The sequence below is a fragment of the Pseudorca crassidens genome, chromosome 15 (assembly GCF_039906515.1).
Source record: "Pseudorca crassidens isolate mPseCra1 chromosome 15, mPseCra1.hap1, whole genome shotgun sequence".
Lineage (NCBI taxonomy): Eukaryota > Metazoa > Chordata > Mammalia > Artiodactyla > Delphinidae > Pseudorca > Pseudorca crassidens.
Window position 1 is genome coordinate 45,889,312 of NC_090310.1, and position 22,654 is coordinate 45,911,965.

Below are 22,654 nucleotides of genomic sequence, written 5' to 3' on the forward strand. Positions count from 1 at the left end.
ATAAATCATGCTGTGATGCTGACAAGACATTTGCAACTGCACACCATAGCAAGTTGCATTTTTTACATGAATGGACACTTTCTTTTAAGAATACTTAAAAATGCAGAAATGTAGGCACAATCTGCTCACTGTGATTATGTAGGAAATAAAGAAAGACGATGGAAGAAGGAGACTGAAAGAGAAAGAAGCCATGAGATTATGGGGAGAAGAATTTATTAAATTCAAGTCAGGTCAACAATTACTTATTAACCAGCTATTATGTGCTTTACACCCTGTAAAACACCGAGTTGCTTAAAAAATGAATAAAAGTGAAACAAGGAGGAGAAGGAGGAAAAAGAGAAAAAAGACCACAACCCTGGTCTTCTTCATCATATGGGAGTCTTCTGGATTTATGTTACGTTCCATTTGGGGGAGACTGTAACATCCCAAATGGAATACACTTAGCAGATTCACCTTTCAATTATAAAATCAGGGAGGACTTCAGATCACCCAGGAGAACTTAGCCCATTTTGATCATTTGCACAGCGTTGAACATCTCCAGCAGTTTTCTGTAGCTGTCCCGTAGCTCTATGTCCTACCCTGATCTGCAGGTGGGTGGGGCATCCTCTCTATGGGGTGGGGGGCTCCGACAGGCTGCTGAAGAAGGTGACTGGGCACCAGCACCCATCATCCACTCCTTTCTACCTGCCAGAGTCACCGGTTACATGAAAGACCACTTCAGATGGACATGAAATCCTCAAAAAAAAAAAAAAAATCTCTCTGAAAGGCAGGCACCAACAATGCCAATGGTAGCTTGAAATTCCCTGGAAGCCATTCTTCATCACGGCTGAGGAAAGTGCTTAGGACACCGGGACTTAAACAGCACCATAAAAATAACAAGGTATTAAATAAGCTTCAGCCTTCACAGGCTGGAAGAGGAACAGTGGGGAGCAATATTCAAATAAACCAGGTTCAGCTGATCGCACGTTCAGTTGCGGTAAATCAATTCACTCAAGGTTCTTTAAAAACCTGGAGGTTTCTCCTACTTTCTAAAAAGAAGTGTGAAATAAGATGAAAGACTTATAAGATGAAAAAAGGTTTTCAGATTGCCCTAGAAAGGACTTTCTCTTCATTGCAATTTGGGTGGAGAAAACTGGGGAGAAGAGGGATGGAACGCAAGAACAGCTTGAATTGTGACTACAAATATAAATGGACTCCTTACAATTTCCAACACGTTTAACACGGTGGGTACAGGCACAGGCCTGGACAACTTACAAGTGTGGGGAAGAAATCACAGGTCATGTAATTTAGGAAATGCCGTTTGGTCTAGCCCCTCATTTAAGAGATAAACTGACTTCCCCAAGACAACACAATGACCTGGTAAGAGGAAGAAGTCCAGAGCCTAGATTTCCCGTCACCTCCTTTAGATCTTAAAATCTAAGATACAAGTTGCCAGGTGTGACTGGTGGATGGAAATCATACTTGTAACAACCTTTAAAAGGCAAAATAAAGCAGTAGAATTATTAAGTGATGCCCTGACTTTTTCAATGTCCAATTTCAAAGGAAACAAATGGCTTTACTCACCTGCAGGGAAAAACTCGCTCATTTTCTTTTTGTAGATTTTGAAGTCGACTTCTAGGAAGACACAGAAGATGATCCGATCCACCTAGAGGCAAACAATAGACACTTAAAGTGAAAGGAAATACGGCAAATGCCTTCCCAGAACATGGTGGTCTTGGAACAAAAAACAAACAGAAAACTTCCCAAAGATTTTCGGTGCTACACTGCTAACTACATGACAGCACTGAGTGGAGTTCGTGTGTGTGTGTGTGTGAGAGAGAGAGTGAGTGTGTTTGTGAATGCACTCTTTATGTAAATAAACCCATGGGCAATTTGGTGGAAAGATGTTATATAAATCAAATAAGAAATAATAAATGACAATAAGCTACTTTGCAGCAAGCTATAAAAAAGATCTGAGATTCCACCAGGATACCTAGACTTTATGTTCTATTAAACAGCCACACGAGAGGTGTACAGCAGAATGACAATAAAGCATGTCAGTAAACGGAGAGCTCTTTGTCCTACCCTTGTCAGACAAATATATTTATCAAACCTGTTAGTATTTGAACATGGCCTAAAAAGCTTCGTGCAGTGTAATTTGCATGCAATCACTTGCTTTTAGCTTTACATACTTGGAAATGCAACAGAAATAAAATATAATTAGTTGACAGTACATGAGGTCAATGTAACTTTAATCTGGTAGGTTATTACTGAGTAAGGAAGTGTCACTTCAAAAGTAAAATGTGTACACAGTCCCTTTTCTCTGTTTCGAGAGCTTCTGCATGTAATGAGTTTCTCTGAGACATTCCGAGAGTAATACGGTAAACAGAGAAGAGAGATGGGATACACATAATAGCTCACGGATATCTGATATTAAATCGGTGACTCAATTTTGTGTCTTGAAAACAAACACCCCTTTAGTTCCTTTATTTTAACAATGTACAAAAAGTTAAAAGTTACCCCATCCATCAAACTGCAACTGGCCATTGACTAGAACATCAGTAGGAAACGGAAGTGGGGTATGCTGGTGGCAGGACAGGAAAAAACCCAAATGGATGTCATCCACCCAACCCCTCAGCTCTCCCAGCCTGTAGGGGACAGAGTCATGTGAGCCAAGTCCCAAAGTTCCCAGTAGGAGAGAAGATCTGCAGGAGTGGGATGGGAGAGGATTAGGACACAGGAATCCCAGCTTCCCTGATGGAAGCTCGGAGATGCGGCTTCCTGATTCCTGCACAAGTCTAGACCCCCAGCCGGTAGACCACCTCCTGGGCAGTCACTGGACTTCACCAAAAACCATGTAGCGCTACCCCAGTCTCTGTCCCATAGGGTGGAGAGAGCACCTGACCTTCAGAAATAGAAGGACTGGGGTGCAAAGAACCCTATTTTCCTTTCCCTGTATTCATTTGAATTTCTGGTGTCCAGCCTTGTCTGCATGGCAGTAACGTTTGCTACAAATGTAAAAACTGTCACCATCAACTTACTCTCAGGTGATCTATAAATTTAGTGGAATAAATGATTATCTGTGCAATGCTGAACGCTCGTCTCCACTATCCTTACGGTGTATTTATGCCCTGTGGCTAAAGATAAGAATCATAATGTCGAGCAATAGAATCAAGTTACAAAAGGACATACTTGCTTTGATACCATTATATGAATTTTGAAGCACAAAGATACAAGAGTGTAGGGATTCATTCATAAGCACTAATGACCATAAACATACATAGGAATGTGACACATGAACTTCAAGATGATGATGATTTCTGATAAGGGAGGGAAGGTTAAATGATGGACAGGTAAGACTTTAAATGAATAGTTAATATTTTATTTATTTAGAAAGAAAAAAAAATTTAGAAAAAATATGGCAAATGGGTAACAACTATCAACTATGGGGGTAGGTACATGGATATCATATTATGTTCTACACTTTCTGTATATATGAAATACATCATAATTAAAAGTCCTAACATTAAAAATAAGACTCTGTTACTACTCAGCCATAAAAAAAGAATGAAATAATGCAACTTGCAGCAACATGGATGGACACAGAATTATCATACTAAGTGAAGTAAGTCAGAAAGGGAAGAATAGCATATGACATCACTATTATGTGGGATCTAAAATATGATACAGATGAGCTTACCTACGAAACAGAAACTGATTCACAGACATAGAGAAGAGACTTGTGGTTGCCAAGGGGGAGGTGGGTGGGGGAGGGATGGATTGGGAGTTTGGGATTAGCAAATGCAAACTAGTATATAAAGAATGGATAAACAACAAGGTCCTACTGTATAGCACAGGGAACTATATTCAATATCCTGTGATAAATCCTAATGGAAAAGACTATGATAAAGAATGTATATATATGTATAACTGAATCGCTTTGCTGTACAGCAGAAATTAAGACATTGTAAATCAACTACACTTCAATAAAATAAGTTAAAAAAATAATAAGATTCTGTGTTAGACATACTCTACTCTCCAGCTGCATTGAACTACTGATAATTTCCAAACACTATAATTATTCTCACTTCTGTGCCTGTGATGGTTGACTTTTTCTCCAGGCTTCAAATGATCATATTATTTATAAAGCCCCTAATTAAGATCAAAATCAAAACAAGAAAATTTGGTTCAAACCAGATCTAAGAAGAACAAGCTGGACAGTCTCATTTGTACTCATTTCTCCCTACTTTTACGGTCACTTAATATAAATTATGAGATTTATTTTTTAATCTTCATTGGAGTATAATTGCTTTATAATGTTGTGTTAGTTTCTGCTGTATAACAAAGTGAATCAGCTATATGTACATACATATCCCCATTTCCCCTCCCTCTTGTGTCTCCCTCCCACCCTCCCTATCCCACCCTCCCTATCCCACCCTCTAGATGGTCACAAAGCGTTGAGCTCCCTGTGCTATGCGGCTGCTTCCCACTAGCTATCTAGTTTACATTTGGTAGTGTATATATGTGAATGCCACTCTCTCACTTCATTCCAGCTCCCCGTGTCCTCAAGTCAATTCTCTACATCTGTGTCTTTATTCCTGTCCTGCCCCTAGGTTCTTCAAAACCTTTTTTTTTTTTTTTTAAGATTTCATACGTATGAGTTAGCATACAGTATTTGTTTTTCTCTTTCTAACTCACTTCACTCTGTATAACAGACTCTAGGTCCATCCACCTCACTACAGATAACTCAGTTTTGTTTCTTTTTATGGCGGAGTAATATTCCATTGTATATATGTACCACATCTTCTTTATACATTCATCTGTAAACGGACACTTAGTTTGCTTCCATGTCCTGGCTATTGTAAATAGTGCTTCAATGAACATTGTGGTACATGACTCTTTCAGAATTATGGTTTTCTCAGGGTATATGCCCAGTAGTGGGAGTGCTGGGTCATATGGGAGTTCTATTTTTAGTTTTTAAGGAACCTCCATACTGTTCTCCATAGTGGCTGTATCAATTTACATTCCCACCAACTGTGCAAGAGGGTTCCCTTTTCTCCACACCCTTTCCAGCATTTATTGTTTCTAGATTTTTTGATGATGGCCATTCTGACTGGTGTGAGGTGATACTTCATTGTAGTTTTGATTTGCATTTCTCTAATGAGTAGTGATGTTGAGCATCCTTTCATGTGTTTGTTGGCAGTCTGTATATCTTCTTTGGAGAAATGTCTATTTAGGTCTTCTGCCCATTTTTGGATTGGGTTGTTTGTCTTTTTGATACTGAGCTGCATGAGCTGCTTGTAAATTTTGGAGATGAATCCTTTGTCCATTGCTTCGTTTGCAAATATTTTCTCCCATTCTGAGGGCTGTCTTTTCGTCTTGTTTATGGTTTCCTTTGCTGTGCAAAAGCTCTGAAGTTTCATTAGGTCCCATTTGTTTATTTTTGTTTTTATTTCCATTTCTCTAGGAGGTGGGTCAAAAAGGATCTGGCTGTGATGTATGTCATAAAGTGTTCTGCCTATGTTTTCCTCTCAGAGTTTTATAGTGTCCAGCTTTACATTTAGGTCTTTAATCCATTTTGAGCTTATTTTTGTGTATGGTGTTAGGAGGTGTTCTAATTTCATTCTTCTATATGTAGCTGTCCATGTTTCCCAGCACCACTTATTGAAGAGGCTGTCTTTTCTCCATTGTATATTCTTGCCTCCTTTATCAAAGACAAGGTGACCGTATGTGCATGGGTTTATCTCTGGGCTTTCTATCCTGTTCCATTGATCTATATTTCTGTTTTTGTGCCAGTATCATACTGTCTTGATTACTGTAGCTTTGTAGTATAGTCTGAAGTCAGGGAGCCTGATTCCTCCAGCTCTGTTTTGCTTCCTCAAGATTGCATTGGCTATTTGGGGTCTTTTGTGTTTCCATACAGTTGTGAAATTTTTTGTTCTAGTTCTGTGAAAAATGCCAGTGGTAGCTTGATAGGGATTGCATTGAATGTGTAGATTGCTTTGGGTAGTAGTCATTTGCACAATGTTGATTCTTCCAATCCAAGAACATAGTATATCTCTCCATCTGTTAGTATCATCTTTAATTACTTTCATCAGTGTCATAGTTTACTGCATACAGGTCTTTTGTTTCCTTAGGTAGGTTTATTCCTAGGTATTTTACTCTTTTTGTTGCAATGGTAAATGGGAGTGTTTCATTAATTTCTCATTCAGATTTTTCATCATTCGTGTATAGGAATGCAAGAGATTTCTGTGCATTAATTTTGTATCCTCCTACTCTACCAAATTTAATGATTAGCTCTATTAGTTTTATGGTAGCATCTTTAGGATTCTCTATATATACTATCATGTCATCTGCAAGCAGTGACAGTTTTACTTCTCTTCTGATTTGGATTCCTTTTATTTATTTTTCTTCTCTGATTGCTGAGGCTAAAACTTCCAAAACTATGTTGAATAATAGTGGTGAGAGTGGGAAACCATGTCTTGTTCCTGATCTTAGTGGAAATGGTTTTAGTTTTACACCATTGAGAACGATGTTGGCTGTGGGTTTGTCATATATGGTCTTTATTAGGTTGAGGTAAGTTCCCTCCATGTCTACTTTCTGGATAGTTTTTTTTTTTATCATAAATCGGTGTTGAATTTTGTCAAAAGCTTTCTCCGCATCTATTGAGATGATCATATGGTTTTTAATCCTTCAATTTCTTAATATGGTGTATCACATTGATTGGTTTGCATATATTGAAGAATCCTTGCATTCCTGGGATAAACCCCACTTGATCTTGGTGTATGATCCTTTTAATGTGCTGTTGGATTCTGTTTGCTAGTATTTTGTTGAGGATTTTTGCATCTGTGTTCATCAGTGATATTGGCCTGTAGTTTTCTTTCTTTGTGACATCTTTGTCTGATATTTTCTCAGTCCCTTTCTTTTTCTCTTTTTCTTCTGAACCCCTATAATTCGAATGCTGGTGCATTTAATGTTGTCCCAGATGTCTCTGAGACTGTCCTCAATTTTTTTCATTCTTTATTTTGGTCTGCAGTAGTTATTTCCACTATTTTATTTTCCAGGTCACTTAATCTGCTCTTCTGCCTCAGTTATTCTATTGATTCCTTCTAGAGAATTTTTAATTTCATTTATTGTGTTGTTCATCATTGTTTGTTTGCTCTTTAGTTCTTCTGGGTCCTTGTTAAACATTTCTTGTATTTTCTCCATTCTATTTGCAAGATTTTGAATCACCTTTACTATCACTACTCTGAATTCATTTTCAGGTAGACTGCCTATTTTCTCTTCATTTGTTTGGTCTGGTGGGTTTTTACCTTGCTCCTTCATCTGTTGTGTATTTCTCTGTCTTCTCATTTTGCTTAACTTACTGTGTTTGGGGTCTCCTTTTCACTGTCTGAAGGTTCATAGTTCCTGCTGTTTTTGGTGTCTGCTCCCAGTGGGTAAGGTTGGTTCAGTGGGTTGTGCAGGTTTCCTGGTGGAGGGAACGGTGCCTGTGTTCTGGTGGATGAGGCTGGATCTTGTGTTTCTGCTGGGCAGGACTGAGTCTGATGGTGTGTTTTGGGGTGTCTGTGAACTTACCATGATTTTAGGCAGCCTCTCTGCTAATGGATGGGGTTATGTTCCTGTCTTGCTAGTTGTTTGGCATTGGGTGTCCAGCAGTGGAGCTTGCTGGTTGTTGAGGGGAGCTGGGTCTTAGCATTGAGATGGAGATCTCTGGGAGAGCTCTCACCGATTGATATTATGTGGGACCGGGAGGTCTCTGGTGGTCCAATGTTCTGGACTCGGCTCTCTCACCTCAGAGGCTCAGGCCTGACACCTGGCTGGAGTACCAAGACCCTGTCAGCTACACGGCTCAGAAGAAAAGGGATTAAAAAAAGAAATATAATAAAATAATAAAAAAAATAAAATAGTTATTAAAATAAAAATTAAATATATTAACATAAAAATTTTTTTTTAAAAAGAGCAACCAAACCAATAAACAATTCCACCAATGATAACAAGTGCTAAAAACTATACTAAGATAAACATAAAAATCAGAAACCAGTCAGTCACATATGGCAAACCCCAAGTCTACAGTTGCTCCCAAAGTCCGCCGCCTCAATTTTGGGATGATTCGCTGGCTTTTCAGGTATTCCACAGATGCAGGTACATCAAGGTGATTGTGGAGATTTAATCCGCTGCTCCTGAGGCTGCTGGGAGAGATTTCCCTTTCTCTTCTTTGCCCGCACAGCTCCTGGGGTTCAGCTTTGGATTTGGCCCCGCCTCTGCATCTAGGTCGCCCTCTGGTGTCTGTTCTTAGCCCAGACAGGACAGGGTTAAAGTAGCAGCTGATTCCGGGGCTCTGGCTCACTCAGGCCGGGGCGGGGGGTGGGGGGTGGGTGGGAGGGGTATGGATGCGGAGTGAGTCTGCGGCGGCAGAGACCGGCGTGACGTTGCACCAGCCTGAGGTGTGCCGTGCGTTCTCCCCGGGAAGTTGTCCCTGGATCACGGACCCTGGCAGTGGCGGGCTGCACAGGCTCCCCGGAAGAGGGGTGTGGAGAGTGACCTGTGCTCACACACAGGCTTCTTGGTGGCGGCTGCAGCAGCCTTAGCATCTCATGCCTGTCTCTGGGGTCCGCGCTGTTAGCCGTGGCTCGCGCTTGTCTCCGGCGTTCGTTTAGGCGGTGCTCCGAATCCCCTCTCCTCATGCACCCCGAAACTATGGTCTCTTGCCTCTTAGGCAGTTCCAGACTTTTTCCCAGACTCCCTCCTGGCTAGCTGTGGCACACTAGCCCCCTTCAGGCTGTGTTCATGCCGTCAACTCCAGTCCTCTCCCTGGGATCCGACCTCTGAAGCCGGAGCCTCAGCTCCCAGCCCCCACCTGCCCCGGCAGGTGAGCAGACAAGCCTCTCGGGCTGGTAAGTGCTGGTCAGCACCGATCCTCTGTGCAGGAATCTCTCCGCTTTGCTCTCAGCACCCCTGTTACTGCGCTCTCCTCTGTGGCTCTGAAGCTTCCCCCCGTCCGCCACCCTCCATCTCCACCAGTGAAGGGGCTTCCTAGTGTGTGGCAACTTTTCCTCCTTCACAGCTCCTTCCCCGAGGTGCAGGTCCCGTCCCTATTCTTTTGTCTCTGTTTTTTCTTTTTTCCTTTGCCCTACCCAGGTACTTGGGGAGTTTCTTGCCTTTTGGGAAGTCTGAGGTCTTCTGCCAGTGTTCAGTAGGTGTTCTGTAGGAGTTGTTCCACATGTAGATGTATTTTTGATGTATTTGTGGGAAGGAAGGTGATCTCCACGTTTTACTCCTCCGCCATCTTGAAGGTCTTCTCCTGGGATTTTTTTTAAACACTTATGTTGTGTGTGTGTGTGTGTATGTGTGTGTGAGTACGTTTGTTGGTGGGAGAGGGGAGGGGAGGGTTAGTGGTAATGCCAGTCACTGCTACTAAGTGTACTTTTAGGCATTACGGACTAAATACAGATTTCTTAAATATTGCAAAGAATTGTAATCCACCTTTTAGCACTTTAGGGTTTGTTACCATGGAAATGGTATGGGTCCAAAATTCAGCAGCCTGATTTATTTATTTTTTCCTCAAAGAGAAGATGGATGATGAAGGAAAAGTACTTTTATTTTAAGCTAATTGAGTCTCCCAGTTCCCTGGCCTTACCCTTAGGCATAACACTGAAAATATCTTGGAAGCAAGTTGAATCCAAGAATTAACCTCATTTGCCAAGTGCTTGTTATATACACATATGTGCATGTATTTTTATACACACACAGGGTTATTGTTGGATAAGATCTCATTTAGTTGGCAAGCTCTGTGTTTATAAACTCATCATGGGTATTGATCACCACTTGTGGTGGACAATATTTTCCAAGATGGCGTGCAAGATATCCCATCCTTCAGGTTCCTCTTGAAACGTAATGCTGATTCTCTTCTCTTTGAGAGGTGGGATTTATACTTCCTCCTCTTGAATCCGTGAGTGCCTGGAACTCTGGCAGAGATCTGTGAGTTCTGAGTCCATGTCATGAAAGGTGATAGGGTTTCTGCCCAGTCCTCTTGGGATGCTCGTTCTCATACGTAATCATCATGCCATGAGGAAGCAGAGACCCTGGAGAATCCATGTGCAGATGGATTCTAGGGGCGAGTAGCCCCTAGATGACCTCAGCTCCTGGCTTTTGAGCTACTCCAGGTAATGCTACGTGGGATGGAGCTGAACCTTTCCTGTTGAACTCTACCCAAATGGCAGATTTGTGAGCAAAACAGAGAAATACATAGTTAGAAATCAGATAATTTTCTAGCTCGTTCCTACTGCCATGTTTGGATTCTTGCTTCTCTAGCTATGCGGTAACGACTCCTATTGAAAAGCTCAGACTGAATGGGGTAGAAGTCAAGGTCACAATGGTGTGACAAGAAGAACATAGAAAGTCTGATTGCTACATGGCTGAGAGACTGGAAATCTGACTTGTACAAAGGAGGAAGGACCTGGGTGATCCACTCTAGCCCCAGAAAAATTTCATGAACATATAGAAGAATGCCTCACTACTGAGGCTTTGGAGCATGGTTTCCTGGTTAGGTATAAATAGAGCAATTTTGTACAGTGGTTGTTCTTGAGAGACTATATTTATTCATTTATTATTCAGATATTAACTGAACACCTTCAGTTTGTGGGGCTTAGCCCACGTGCCAGTCTCTCACAAGAAAACCTGAATCCAGAATTGAGGGATTTTTCCCCCTCAAGGCCAAACAATTAGTGGGAGAATCTTAGGCCTCTTAACTTCACATCTAAGCGTTCTTTCTGTGATATCACCCAGAGAGAGACATAGGGGACTGAGTTTCTAGGCCTGTCACCAGTTCTGTGACACTGGACAAGCCGTTGTCTCTCCAGGCCCCAGTTTTCAAGTCTTTATAAGGAAAGGATTGTATTATACCATTTCTATGGTTTCCTCCCTCCCTTCTTCTTTTTATCTCAGTCTATCTCTGTGTTCGTTTGGTACTATGTCAACTTAGTTGAGCTGAAATTACATTTCTCTGAAAAGCTCGAGCGTAGAGTTGGCCATAGAGCAATTTCTATGAGATCTGGGGGTCAGGGGTGCAGCTGTTTTGCTGGGCAGGTGGGTGCAGGGCACCGGATTCTGGGCAGGTCGTGCACTGTAGCTCATCACTGCCTCACCTGGGTGTGAGGTAGCCAGTGGGTCCACAGCTTCTCCAGCTCTTGCTGGCTCTCTGAGTCCTGGGCTGGGCACACGTGCAGTTCCGCATCAAGGGCACTGCCTTCTCTTCTGGGGGGCACTGCAGGTTTGGGGTTCCAGGCAGTAAGAGGCAGATGTACGTGGCAGTTTGTCCCTGTGGATCCCACCTTGCTCCCATGGCTCCTACTTTGTCCTTGCCCTCTTCCATTTTGCATCCAGCTTTCCTCTTGACCTCCTGCCCTGCTGACATGCTCCAGGCCTGGTCAGAGGCAGAGGCAATGACCTTCCACACCCTTGTTTACCACCTCCCTCTGCAGGGCCCTGGTTAGGGGCTCTGCTCAGCCATCCATCCCCTTCTGGACATTTACTTCCTCAGTTTCTCCCAAAGTTGTATAAGTTCTAACTCCTGTAACAAACCCCTTATTCCATGTCACTCATAAGGCTCTGCTTCCCTGATTAAACCCGACTGATGTAAACTTTAATACCATTTCATTGAATATCATGGTGCAGAACATAATGAAGGGCAAAAAATAATAACAGTGTTCCTCTTCAGAAGTGTGTAACCTGTCAGGGCTACTCAGATCCCAATGACTTTCTTCAAGATAGACTTTGATTGGTCCTAGCCCATCTTCTTGGTGAACTTCCTGAAGTATGCAGGCACTGTTTGGTAGTTAAAGAAACTTTTGTACTTAAAATGACTCACACTTATTTTTTTTAATGTACAAGTTGTTAGTAAACTCAGATGGGTCCTCAGGCTAAACCATAATTGCAAATAATAAAAAAGGTGACACTTCACTTTAAAGTGAAAAGACAATATCAAGTATTGGCAAGGATGTGGATTAACAATAACTCTCACATACTACTTCTGGTGCAATTACTTTGGAAAATTATTTGGCAGTACCTACTAAATTAGCTGAATATGCACAGATGCTACAACCCAGCAATTTCACCCCTAGGTAGACACCCAGCAGAATATACATGTATGTTCACAAAAGGACACATACTGCAACGTTCACAGCAGCACTATTTGTAGTATCTCCAAATTGGAAGCTACTTAAATGCCCACAAATGGTAGAATGAATAAATGAATTGTGATCTATTCATACAAGGGGATACTACAAACCAGTAAGACTGGAAAATTTATGACTATAGACAATAATATAAACAAACAGTACTGAGTAAAAGAAACCAGAAAAAAAGAGTCCACACTGGATGGTTCCATCTCTATAAAGTTCAAAATTGTTAGAGAAATAGGAAAAATCACCTGTGGTGTTAGATGTTAATATAGGAAATTACTCTGGGGTGAGGGTTGGTGAAGAGGGGCCCAGGGGAATGCTTGGGATCCTGATTTTTCAATCTGGGTGCTAGCTCCATAGATCTGTTTAGTTTGTGAAAAGTCATACTTAGGATCTATGCTCTTCTCTGAATGTTATACTTCAATAACAATTTTTTTTAAAGGTTGAAAGTCTTTTGTTACAATTGTCTTGGTCAACAATCAAAAATCTATTTCCACTGACTTAGAGGTCAAAAAAGTCCTTTAAAAACTGACCTCCTAAAGGCAATCTCTCCATATATTTCCACTGATGCTAGCTCACCCATCAAGGCATAAAGGAGTAAAGATGTATTTTCTTTAACAAGATACCTATTAATCCACAGTTGGGGGTTTTATGCCCCATAAACACAATGACATAAGTTCTTTTAATCTTTTTCAGCATCATAGCCACTGCCCCTGAAAAGGGTTACACAGCGAAGCAGGTTTGGAATATCCACAGCCGACCTCCATGTTTCACGGCTAACAGTCCTACGGCCATTGACACAGCCAAGATTATCACGTGTTCAGCAATCCTGGGAGAATGAATGGAGTCTGATGAATGCAACTTGCTTCCCCAATGAGAAACAACCAACATTCAGAGACTTGGTGTGCACGCAAATACTGCTTTAACTGATGGAGGGGTATCCTGTGTAACTACAGCCTGATGGGCAAGGGCGGTGAAGTCCAGCCTTATTGACAGATAAACCAACAGCCTCACCGGTACAGGCTTGGATATTGGGTATCTTCCTAAAACAGTGGCTGCTGCTAATAAGTGAATTAAATTCCAGGGCTTAAGGATCAACGTGGCATGAGTACGGGTTCTGAGAGGGAGGGAAGACGAAGGCAATTGGAGCTTGCTTGGTGCGACGGGTAAATCAAGGGTAAATAGAGTTACAAGGGGATACGTTCACTGCTGATTAAAGAACAAAACCAAGAAATGGGATGCCTGGGTCCTAGCCCCTCCTCTTCGACAATCTGCTCTCCTCCCCGGTGTATTAGTTCTCTGTTGTTGTCTAACAGATGACTACAAACTTCACGACTTATAAAACAAAGTTTTATTATCTCACGGTTTCTGTGGGTCAAAAGTCCAGGCTGCACAGAGTTGGGTCCTCTGCTTGGGGTCTCAGAAGCTACAATCAGGTGTCAGCTGCACTGCAGTTCTCACCTGAGCTCGGGGTCTTCTTACAGCCTCATTCAGGTTGTTGGCGGAATCTAGTTCCCTGCAGTTCTAGGACTGAGGTTCCCACTTTCTTGCTAGCTGTTGACTAGGGACAGTTTTAGCTTCTAGAGGCCACCTGCAATTCATCGTCATGTGGCCCTGAAAGGCAGCTCAGAACATGGATGCTTTCTTTCTTTCGGGCCAGCAAGAGTATGTCTCTACGACTTTCTCCATCTCCAACCTGTAGACTCCTTTTAAGAGCTCGGGCCCCACCAGGACACTCTCATTTTTAATGAGCTAAAGTGATTAAATACGTTAATTACATCTACAAAAAAATCTCTTTTGCCTAATCCAGGGAGTGACGACCCCATCATGTTCACACTCACGGGCAGAAGGTGGACAAGGTGTGCTCACCAGGGGGTGGGGGGCTTGGAGGCATCTCAGACTCCCATCTCCCACAGCCAGCCACCTCCGTGGGGTCAGCTGCCCTTGTTCCAACCTGGACTTGACCACTTAGCTGTTCTGTGACCTTGAGCAGGTCACTTAACCTTTCTAAGCCTCAGTCTCCTCATCTCTGAAATGGAGACACTGACCTTGTGGGGCCTGGTATATTAGTTTCCTATTGTTGCATAACAAGTGACCCCAAGCTTCATGGTTCAGAGCAACCCCTCACTGTTAGGTTATGGTTCTGTAGGTCAGAGTCGGCCTGGTGTGACTGGGTTCTCTGGTCAGGGCAACACAAGGGTGAAATCAAGGTGTCAGCTGCGCTGACTTCTCATCTGGAGGCTGTGAAGAGGAATCCTCTGCTAAACACCTTCTTGTGGCCAGAATTCAGCTCCTTGCAGGTGCAGGACTGAGGTCCCCGTTCCCTGGTTGGCTGTCGGCTGGGGTCACTCTCAGCTCCTGGAGTCCACCTGCATCACTTGTCAGATGTCCACCTCCATCTTCAAAGCAGCAAAGGCGCGTTAAGTCCTTCTTGATTTTGAATCTCTAACGTCCTCCATATCTGACCTCTAGACCTAGATTTAAAGGACTCCCCTGATAAGGTCAGGCCCACCTGAATGGTCTCCCTACCTTAAGGTCAACTGATTTGGGACTTTAATTACATCTGAAAAATCTCTCCACAGCATATTCAAGCCTAGATTATTGTTTGAATAACTGAATAACTGGGAGAAGGTGTGGGCACACCAGATGTTGGGCATCTTGGAAGAATCTTAGAATCCTTCTGCCACAGCTGGCTGTAATGACCACATGAGATATTCTATGTAAAGTGCTTGGCAAACGGCCTGACATATAGTAAATGCTCATAAACATTGGTTATTTATTTGTAAAGTTATTATTCACAAGGTACTTGAAACACTTAGCACAGCACTGGCATATAAATAAAATCACCGTTCACTGGCTGAGTCCTTTGTTTCTATCCTGATCTCTTAAAACAGGTCAAGGAAAAGTACAAGCCAAAGACAGAACATCGGGAGCACTTTTTTTTGACTGGCATGCAGAAAGGCCACTTTATTGCAGTTCCAACTTTGCTGAGGAATTCTATCTTAAAAGAAACATTTACAAAAATGGCCCATATTATATATAAAGCAGTTTTTTTTTTTTTTTTTTTGGTGTGACCATATCAGCCAATGGGAGAAAGGAAAAAAAGGGTAAGTTCACAGCTGAATTGCAGTAATGGAAAAGATTTCACAAGACCCTCCAGGGGTTTTGGGTCTGATATTTTAATATTGCTGTCAAATGTCACTGAATATTATTCTTCTGGTTCTTGAAAGTAGTAAGTATGTCCATACTTCTGCACTCCACCACAGAAGCTAGTATTCCAATCTAAATTACAGAATGAGAAAATTTTTCTCTCCGTGTTTCCAGAGATTTTGAGAGAAGTTGGAGAGCATTCGTAATCCATACACACTCAAAGGGCATCTTTGCATTTTGAAATTGCTTCTGCATGCATAAAAAGGATCCTTTATTGTTGGGGGATTTTTGCAAACCCAGTTCATCTATCATTACTCTTTGGCAGCACAATTCAGAGTCTTCTTGTTTTGTTTTGATAAATTGCTCTTTTCGACTTTCCTTCAACTCTATAAGAAAAAATCGTCATGTAGCCAAAGAAGCAAGCGTTATTTTGATTTGAGCTGGAGGCTCGTTCATACAAGTTAATTTCCAAGCCTGTCTCACATCGATCAAAGTGGACACCCTCGCGAATGACACATCTGTTGGGATCCTTGAAGCTGTTTCACGTGCTTAACACAGAAGAGAGAGAAACGCACGCAAGGGCTTCGGACCTGCAGTTCCAAATGGTAAGCACGCCTTGCCCTGCCCTGTCCTTGGAACCAAAGAAATAATCCTTAGAAATGTTGGGGGGAGGGCAACGCCAGTCAGAGATGAAGAACAGCTTCACAACTGGGGAAGGTTTTGCGGCGTGCTACTCACATCTGCCCCTCCCTTCAGGACTAGAGCCCTCTTGATTCCCATTGATGGAGGTACCAGTGACTGACAGCTCTGAGGAGACCCTCTCAGAGGACTGTCCTCTGCTGAGAAGTGCACCTCACCCATGCTGAGCCCCTCTTCCCGAAGTCAGCCTGCACCCAGGGACTGGCTCATGCAGATGTCCAAAGGCTCAGACCCTTTCCTTCAGTTTGATGCAGTTCTAAAGGACCATCTGTTATGAGCTGAACTGTGTGTCCCCCCTTCCCCAAATTCATATCTTGAAGTCCTAACACTCAATACCACAGAATGTGACTGTATTTGGAGACAGAGCCTTGAAAGGAGTAAGTTAAAATGAGGTCATTAGGATGGGCCCTAATGAAATATGACTGGTGTCCTCAGAAGAGAAGATTAGGACACAGACACACACAGAGGGAAGACCATGTGAGGACACGGGGAAGACGGCCGTCTACAAGCCAAGGAGAGAGGCCTCAGAAGAAACTGACCCAGCTGACACCCTGACCTCAGACTTCTAACCTCCACAAAGTGTGAGGAAATGAATTTCTGCAGCTAAACCACCCACTCTGTGACACTTTGTTATGGCAGCCCTAGCAAACCAATTCACCACACCAGCTTCGGAGCTCCTGGTGGGCGCAACTTCTCCCTCTCCCCAGCTCTGCTTCCCTCATTCAGCTCCCTCTCCCCCCAGGTATCGATCAAGAGCATGATCCAATAAACCTCCTGCTTGCAAACCTCCTTCTTGGTCTGCTTCCCTGAAAACTTGACCTATGTCAACAACCCACTGTTTTTGGCAATCTGAATGATTTTCTTTTTATGCCCACTTTCTGATGATGCAAATGGCAGGAGTCAATCACACATGAAGCCCGCTGCTTAAGGTCTGTCCAACAGGTGACTACACTACACGCTCCTCGTGGAGATGCAACCATATTCTATGCTTGGGCTGAGCAATGGGTAAGAGGCTAGGATTCACTTTAAAAGAGCACTGAGAATCAACATAAACCATGAACGCCATCCAAATAAAGTGACAGTAGATTCACTGAAACGGGGGCTCCCTCTGACACTCACTATTGGGAAATGAGTCTCAAAGCTCTTTGTGTACTCGGTTCTGAGGATGGGAAACGGCCCGTGGGCAACTTGTGCAGTGTCGGCCATAACAAGTCATGGCAAAGTATGTCTTAACATCACTGATGCCGCCCAGAGCTGAGACACATTTCTGCAGATGTTTTTTCTTGTTTCTAGTGCCAGGTGTAGCCTTTTGATTAAGAGTAATGGATTTCCTTTTGTGTAAGAGGGGGGTTACTTAGTTGGGTTTTAACAAATCCATAAAAATGAGTCCACGTGGTCCAGAGGTGTGGTCTGGGGGTGTGACAGGCACTGTGGGGCCCTGTACCTATCCCCTCAGGTCTTAGGAGTGTGGAAGCCAGTGAATATGGCCATGCATCTGCAGTTCTTTACCTAAAACCTTTCTTAGTGCTAAGAGACTCTGACCAAATATCCAGTAAACTGGGAGTTTGGAGAATGAATGCTTCCTGCCTTAGCAACACTCAACCAAAGACTGGCTGGAGTTGATATTAAAATAGCCCCATTGCATCACCCTGGGCTGGGAAAACCCAGAGTTCTCCAGGGAGAGAAGCTTCTGGTTGTGCAGGGTGGTAACGTGATTGCATGTCTGTCTTAACCTTTCTCATCCCTTCTTCACCCACAACTAATCTACCTCTCCTTTATTCCGTGTTTTAGGATCTGCTTTGGGAAGAAGCCAGATGAAGAGATGAGAAGAAAACGGGTCGAATAAAACTGGTCAAGTATCAACGTAGCCTCAGTATCCAGTCTGCTAAGGTTGATTTAACATAACGCAGCTTCTGACGCGGTTAAGGTATAGACCTCCTGCCCACACTTTGCTGTCACTCGCATGGTGCCCTAAGCACACTTCCACTGAGGAGGCAGTGCCCAGAATAGGTCTTCTGACTCAAAGTTCTTCTTCACAATATAGTCTGTAACATGAAATTACCCTTCCAATGATGGAGCCGCGGCGCTCTTGTCAACCCTGCTAACCCAGCTGCAACCCCCTATTGTAGATTTCATACTTCAGCTTCGGAGAACATTCTGTTTCTGTTCTCTCTTATTTGATTAAGAACATCTGCAGAGGTGGTTCAGCTACAAAAGTTAATAATTACTCTTTTTTTTGTGTCACCCTAATTAAAAATGTCAAGGAAGAATTGTCATTCATTGTGGCTTATGAGGTTGCCCATGGCGGATAGCGCTTTAGAGAGCCCACAAATCACGACCTTAAAAGATGCCACCGTCAGGAGAGATAGAAACTCTCCTCAAAACGGCACTGCTATGCCAAGTCGCAAGGTGGCTCTGAAGCCTGTTCACAAAGCTCAGCAGCGTGGAGACTGCCAGAGAATCGCGCACATCAGGGTCCGCACATTCTCATTTTCCCCAACATTTCCATTAGCATCTGACAGTCCTGTGGACGCCAGTTACAGTTCAAAGGAAGCTCATTAACATAGCATCCCCAAAGAGCATTTTGTGAGGACAAAACCTGTTTTTCTCAAGCTGGTGTCCTTCCCACTCCCGCAGGAAAGCATCTTTTTGTTCGAAAGACAAATCCTAAGAGAACAATCACTCTTGAATAATCTTCCATACGTTTGTGTCTCATACAATAAGAAAGAGCAAACCAAAGAGGTTCTATCCAAAAGGCCCCGGAAGGCTGGGTGGTGGCAGCAGTTGGGTGTGTGGGTGAGTGGCACCTCTGTGGTTTGTGGAGTGTATAGCAGAGAAGGGAGGGAAAAGAGAGTGGTCCATTTATGTCTCTCCTCCCAGCCACCCTCTGTTCTCTCTCTTTAACTCCTCCGTCATGCGCTATCCGCTCCAAAGCGTGCACTGTTATTTTGTATTTATGTATTATATATAACATGTATAATAATGTTGTATACTATTTATATATATTTATGTATTTATATATATACTTTATCAAAGTGTAGTTGCTGTACAATATTATTTATGTTACAGGTGTATAATACAGTGATTCACAGTTTTTAAAGATTATACTCCATTTATAGTTATTATAAAATATTGGCTATATTTCCTGTGTTGTACAATACATCCTTATTTTATACATAATAGTTTGTACCTCTTAATCCCCTACCCCTACTTTGCCCCTCTGCCCTTCCCTCTCCCCACTGGTAGCCACTAGTTTGTTTGTTCTCTCTCTCTCTTTTGTTTTTTTATTGCCCTGCCCCTCACTTTGTGGGATCTTAGTGGCCAGGATCTGACCAGGGATTGAACCCGGGCCCCAGCAGTGAGAGCACGGAGTCCTAACCTTTGGGCCGCCAGGGAATTTCCCACTAGTTTGTTTTCTACATCTGTAAGTCTGCCGCATTATTTTTATCTACTTGCAATGACTCTCTTGAAATGCCAGATGAAGGAACATGTGCCCAATGAGACTAAATCCCTGGGGGAGATACCACCTTTTACTTTAGGCCTTTTTCCATCTAACAATCAATGTAAACTGAAGGGTACAGAAAAAAGGCCTCGATTACACTGCTGCACTGGACAAGTAGGCTTTGAACGGCTTGATGACCACAACTCCTTGACTGATGGACCCCAAAATGAAACACCATTTGAGAAAAAGATGGAAACGTTGGCCCCCGGCTTTTTCTCTCGAAGAAGCAGCCCTAACTCTCCCCCTCTGACCCTCTGTGGTTCATCCACCCTCCATGCTGTCCTTCTCAACCACACTGCCATCACCCTGACAGGCTGAAATAAGGTTGGTCCCCACTTCATGCTTTGAAAATCAAATACAACTTTCAGTGGTCTTATCAATTAAGTTTTTTTCAGGCGTTTATCAGAGAATGCCCTCAAGGTTGTTAAGTCTCTCTCAGGGGCTTGAGATGGTGTCAAAGGAGCTCCTGCAAAATTTTATTTAATTTTGAGTTTTGTCACATGGTCTTTTGTTTAATGGACTGTATAAAATGCTCACGCTTGTATGCATATGGAAACAATGTTTCTCCTCCCAATCTTTACAGACCCTCGGATCCTCGAAGAAGATGAGCTCTGCTTTACAGTAGTTTCAATCCTCCCTGGCGCACTGTTCCATACCCTCCATGGGGGCTGGAACCCCACTCCTGCCAGACAATCATGACTTAACTGACATAGAGTCAGTGTGCTTGGTATATTGGTACATTTGCATGAGATAGAGAGATAGGTATTGGTAAACATAAATAAAGAGATTTGAAATTCCAAAAGTATTTACCTTCAGGTACTACAATGTTAAGGTATAATTCAGCCTTCTAAACTCTACAGTTTAAAACCAAATCCATTATGAATATCAAAATCTTCTCAGGGAAAGGGAAGGGAAAGGACTGATAGTTATTGAACAGTTCTCTGCTAGAGTCTCAGGTATGTGGTTTCACCTGCGTAAGCTCAGGTCATCCAGGACACTATGTGTGAAATAACTATAAATATCCTAATTTTGTAGTAAGACCATCTTATTTTTTTCCTTTTTAAGAAAACAAAACCAATTAGAACAACAACAAAAGAATAACCAGCCTACCAAAAACAAAAACAGAAAAGACAAGACCAGAGCATAGAAATGTCAACTGCATGTCAACTTTCTTAATCGCTCGGAGGACATGGGGAAAAAAGAACAATTAAAGTATCCACTAAGATTATTTTAATAGAGGGTAATAGAATGACGGCTTTCTGAAAATAGCCAACAGATGTCCCACACATTATACTGAGTCTTGTTATATAACGTCTGTGGCTATAATCCCTTAAAAATCTCTTTTTTAGACTTCACTCTGCGACAGCATCTGTGATGCTAAATGCTGCAGCGGCTGATTCCTGGTTTTCACGGATGCCAGTTACAGGTCAAAATTTAAGAGCAGTAAAAGTAAAGACTTCGTTTGCATTTTCAGCTGGAAAAAGATGCTTTATTCACATCTGGGCTGTATCCAATAATGTTCTGTTCCACCATCCTTCAGCAGGAGGGGAAGTGCCCAAATTACAAAGATGTGCAAATGTAATTGGCATATTGGCACAATTTGGAGTAACTACTCAATTGCTTAAAGAGATACATTCCTAAAATAACATTGCCAAAATCCACGCTAAACTTTCCACCTTAAGTATGGTTTTGTTCCATGAATTTAACTGGATGATTTATTTGTTAAAAACAAACCAATTCAGAGACAGGAGAAGATGGCAGAAGAGTAAGATGCGGAGATCACCTTCCTCCCCACAGATACATCAGAAATACATCTACACGTGGAACAACTCCTACAGAACACCTACTGAACGCTGGAAGAAGACCTCAGACCTCCCAGAAGGCAAGAAACTACCCACGTACCTGGGTAGGGCAAAAGAAAAAAGAATAAACAGAGACAAAAGAATAGGGACGGGACCTGCACCAGTGGGAGGGAGCTGTGAAGGAGGAAAAGTTTCCACACACTACAAGCTCCTTCGTGGGCGGAGACTGCGGGTGGCAGAGCGGGGAAGCTTTGGAGCCGCAGAGGAGAACGCAGCAATAGGGGTGCGGGGGGCAAAGCGGGGAGATTCCCGCACAGAGGATCGGTGCCGACCAGCACTCACCAGCCCGAGAGGCTTGTCTGCTCACCCGCCGGGGCGGGCGGGGCTGCGAGCTGAGGCTCGGGTTTCGGTTTCGGGACGGAGAGCAGGGAGAGGACTGGGGTTGGCGGCTTGAACATAGCCTGAAGGGGTTAGTGCGCCACGGCTAGCCGGGAGGGAGTCCGGGGAAAAGTCTGCACCTGCCGAAGAGGCAAGAGACTTTTTCTTCCCTCTTTGTTTCCTGGTGCACGAGGAGAGGGGATTAAGAGCGCTGCTTAAAGGAGCTCCAGAGATGGGCGCGAGCCGCGGCTAACAGCGCGGACCCCAGAGACGGGCATGAGACGCTCAGGCTGCTGCTGCCGCCACCAAGAAGCCTGTGTGTGAGCACAGGTCACTATCCACACCCCGCTTCCGGGGAGCCTGTGCAGCCCGCCACTGCCAGGGTCCTGGGATCCAGGGTCAACTTCCCCGGGAGAACGCACGACACGCCTCAGGCTGGTGCAACATCACGCCAGCCTCTGCCACGCAGGCTCGCCCCGCACTCTGTGCCCCTCCCTCCCCCGGCCTGAGTGAGCCAGAGCCCCCGAATCAGCTGCTCCTTTAACCCCGTCCTGTCTGAGCGAAGAACAGACGCCCTCCGGCGACCTACACGCAGAGGCGGGGGCAATCCAAAACTGAACCCCGGGAGCTGAGAGAACAAAGAAGAGAAAGGGAAATCTCTCCCAGCAGCCTCAGAAGCAGCGGATTAAAGCTCCACAATCAACTTGATGTACCCTGCATCTGTGGAATACACGAATAGACAACGAATCATCCCAAATTGAGGAGGTGGACTCTGGGAGCAAGATACATTATTTTTTCCCCTTTTCCTCTTTTTGTGAGTGTGTATGTGTGAGATTTTGTCTGTACAGTTTTGCTTTCACCATTTGTCCTAGGGTTCTGTCCTTCCTTTTTTTTTTATTTCCTTCCTTTCTTTCTTTCCTTCCTTCCTTGCTTCTTTCTTTCTTTCTTTCTTTCCTTTTCTT

The 22,654-nt window shown here is 43.4% G+C and overlaps 1 protein-coding gene across 3 annotated transcripts in view; it reads right to left on the reverse strand.

Annotated features, from left to right (window-relative positions):
• Positions 1–22,654, reverse strand: part of MACROD2 (mono-ADP ribosylhydrolase 2) — a 1,985,215-nt gene that overhangs the window by 194,242 nt on the left and 1,768,319 nt on the right. For all 3 annotated transcript variants that reach the window (XM_067707453.1, XM_067707452.1, XM_067707451.1), the window contains exon 9: positions 1,564–1,645. In XM_067707453.1, the coding sequence (XP_067563554.1) occupies positions 1,564–1,645 (82 nt within the window). The remainder of the gene's footprint in view (positions 1–1,563; positions 1,646–22,654) is intronic.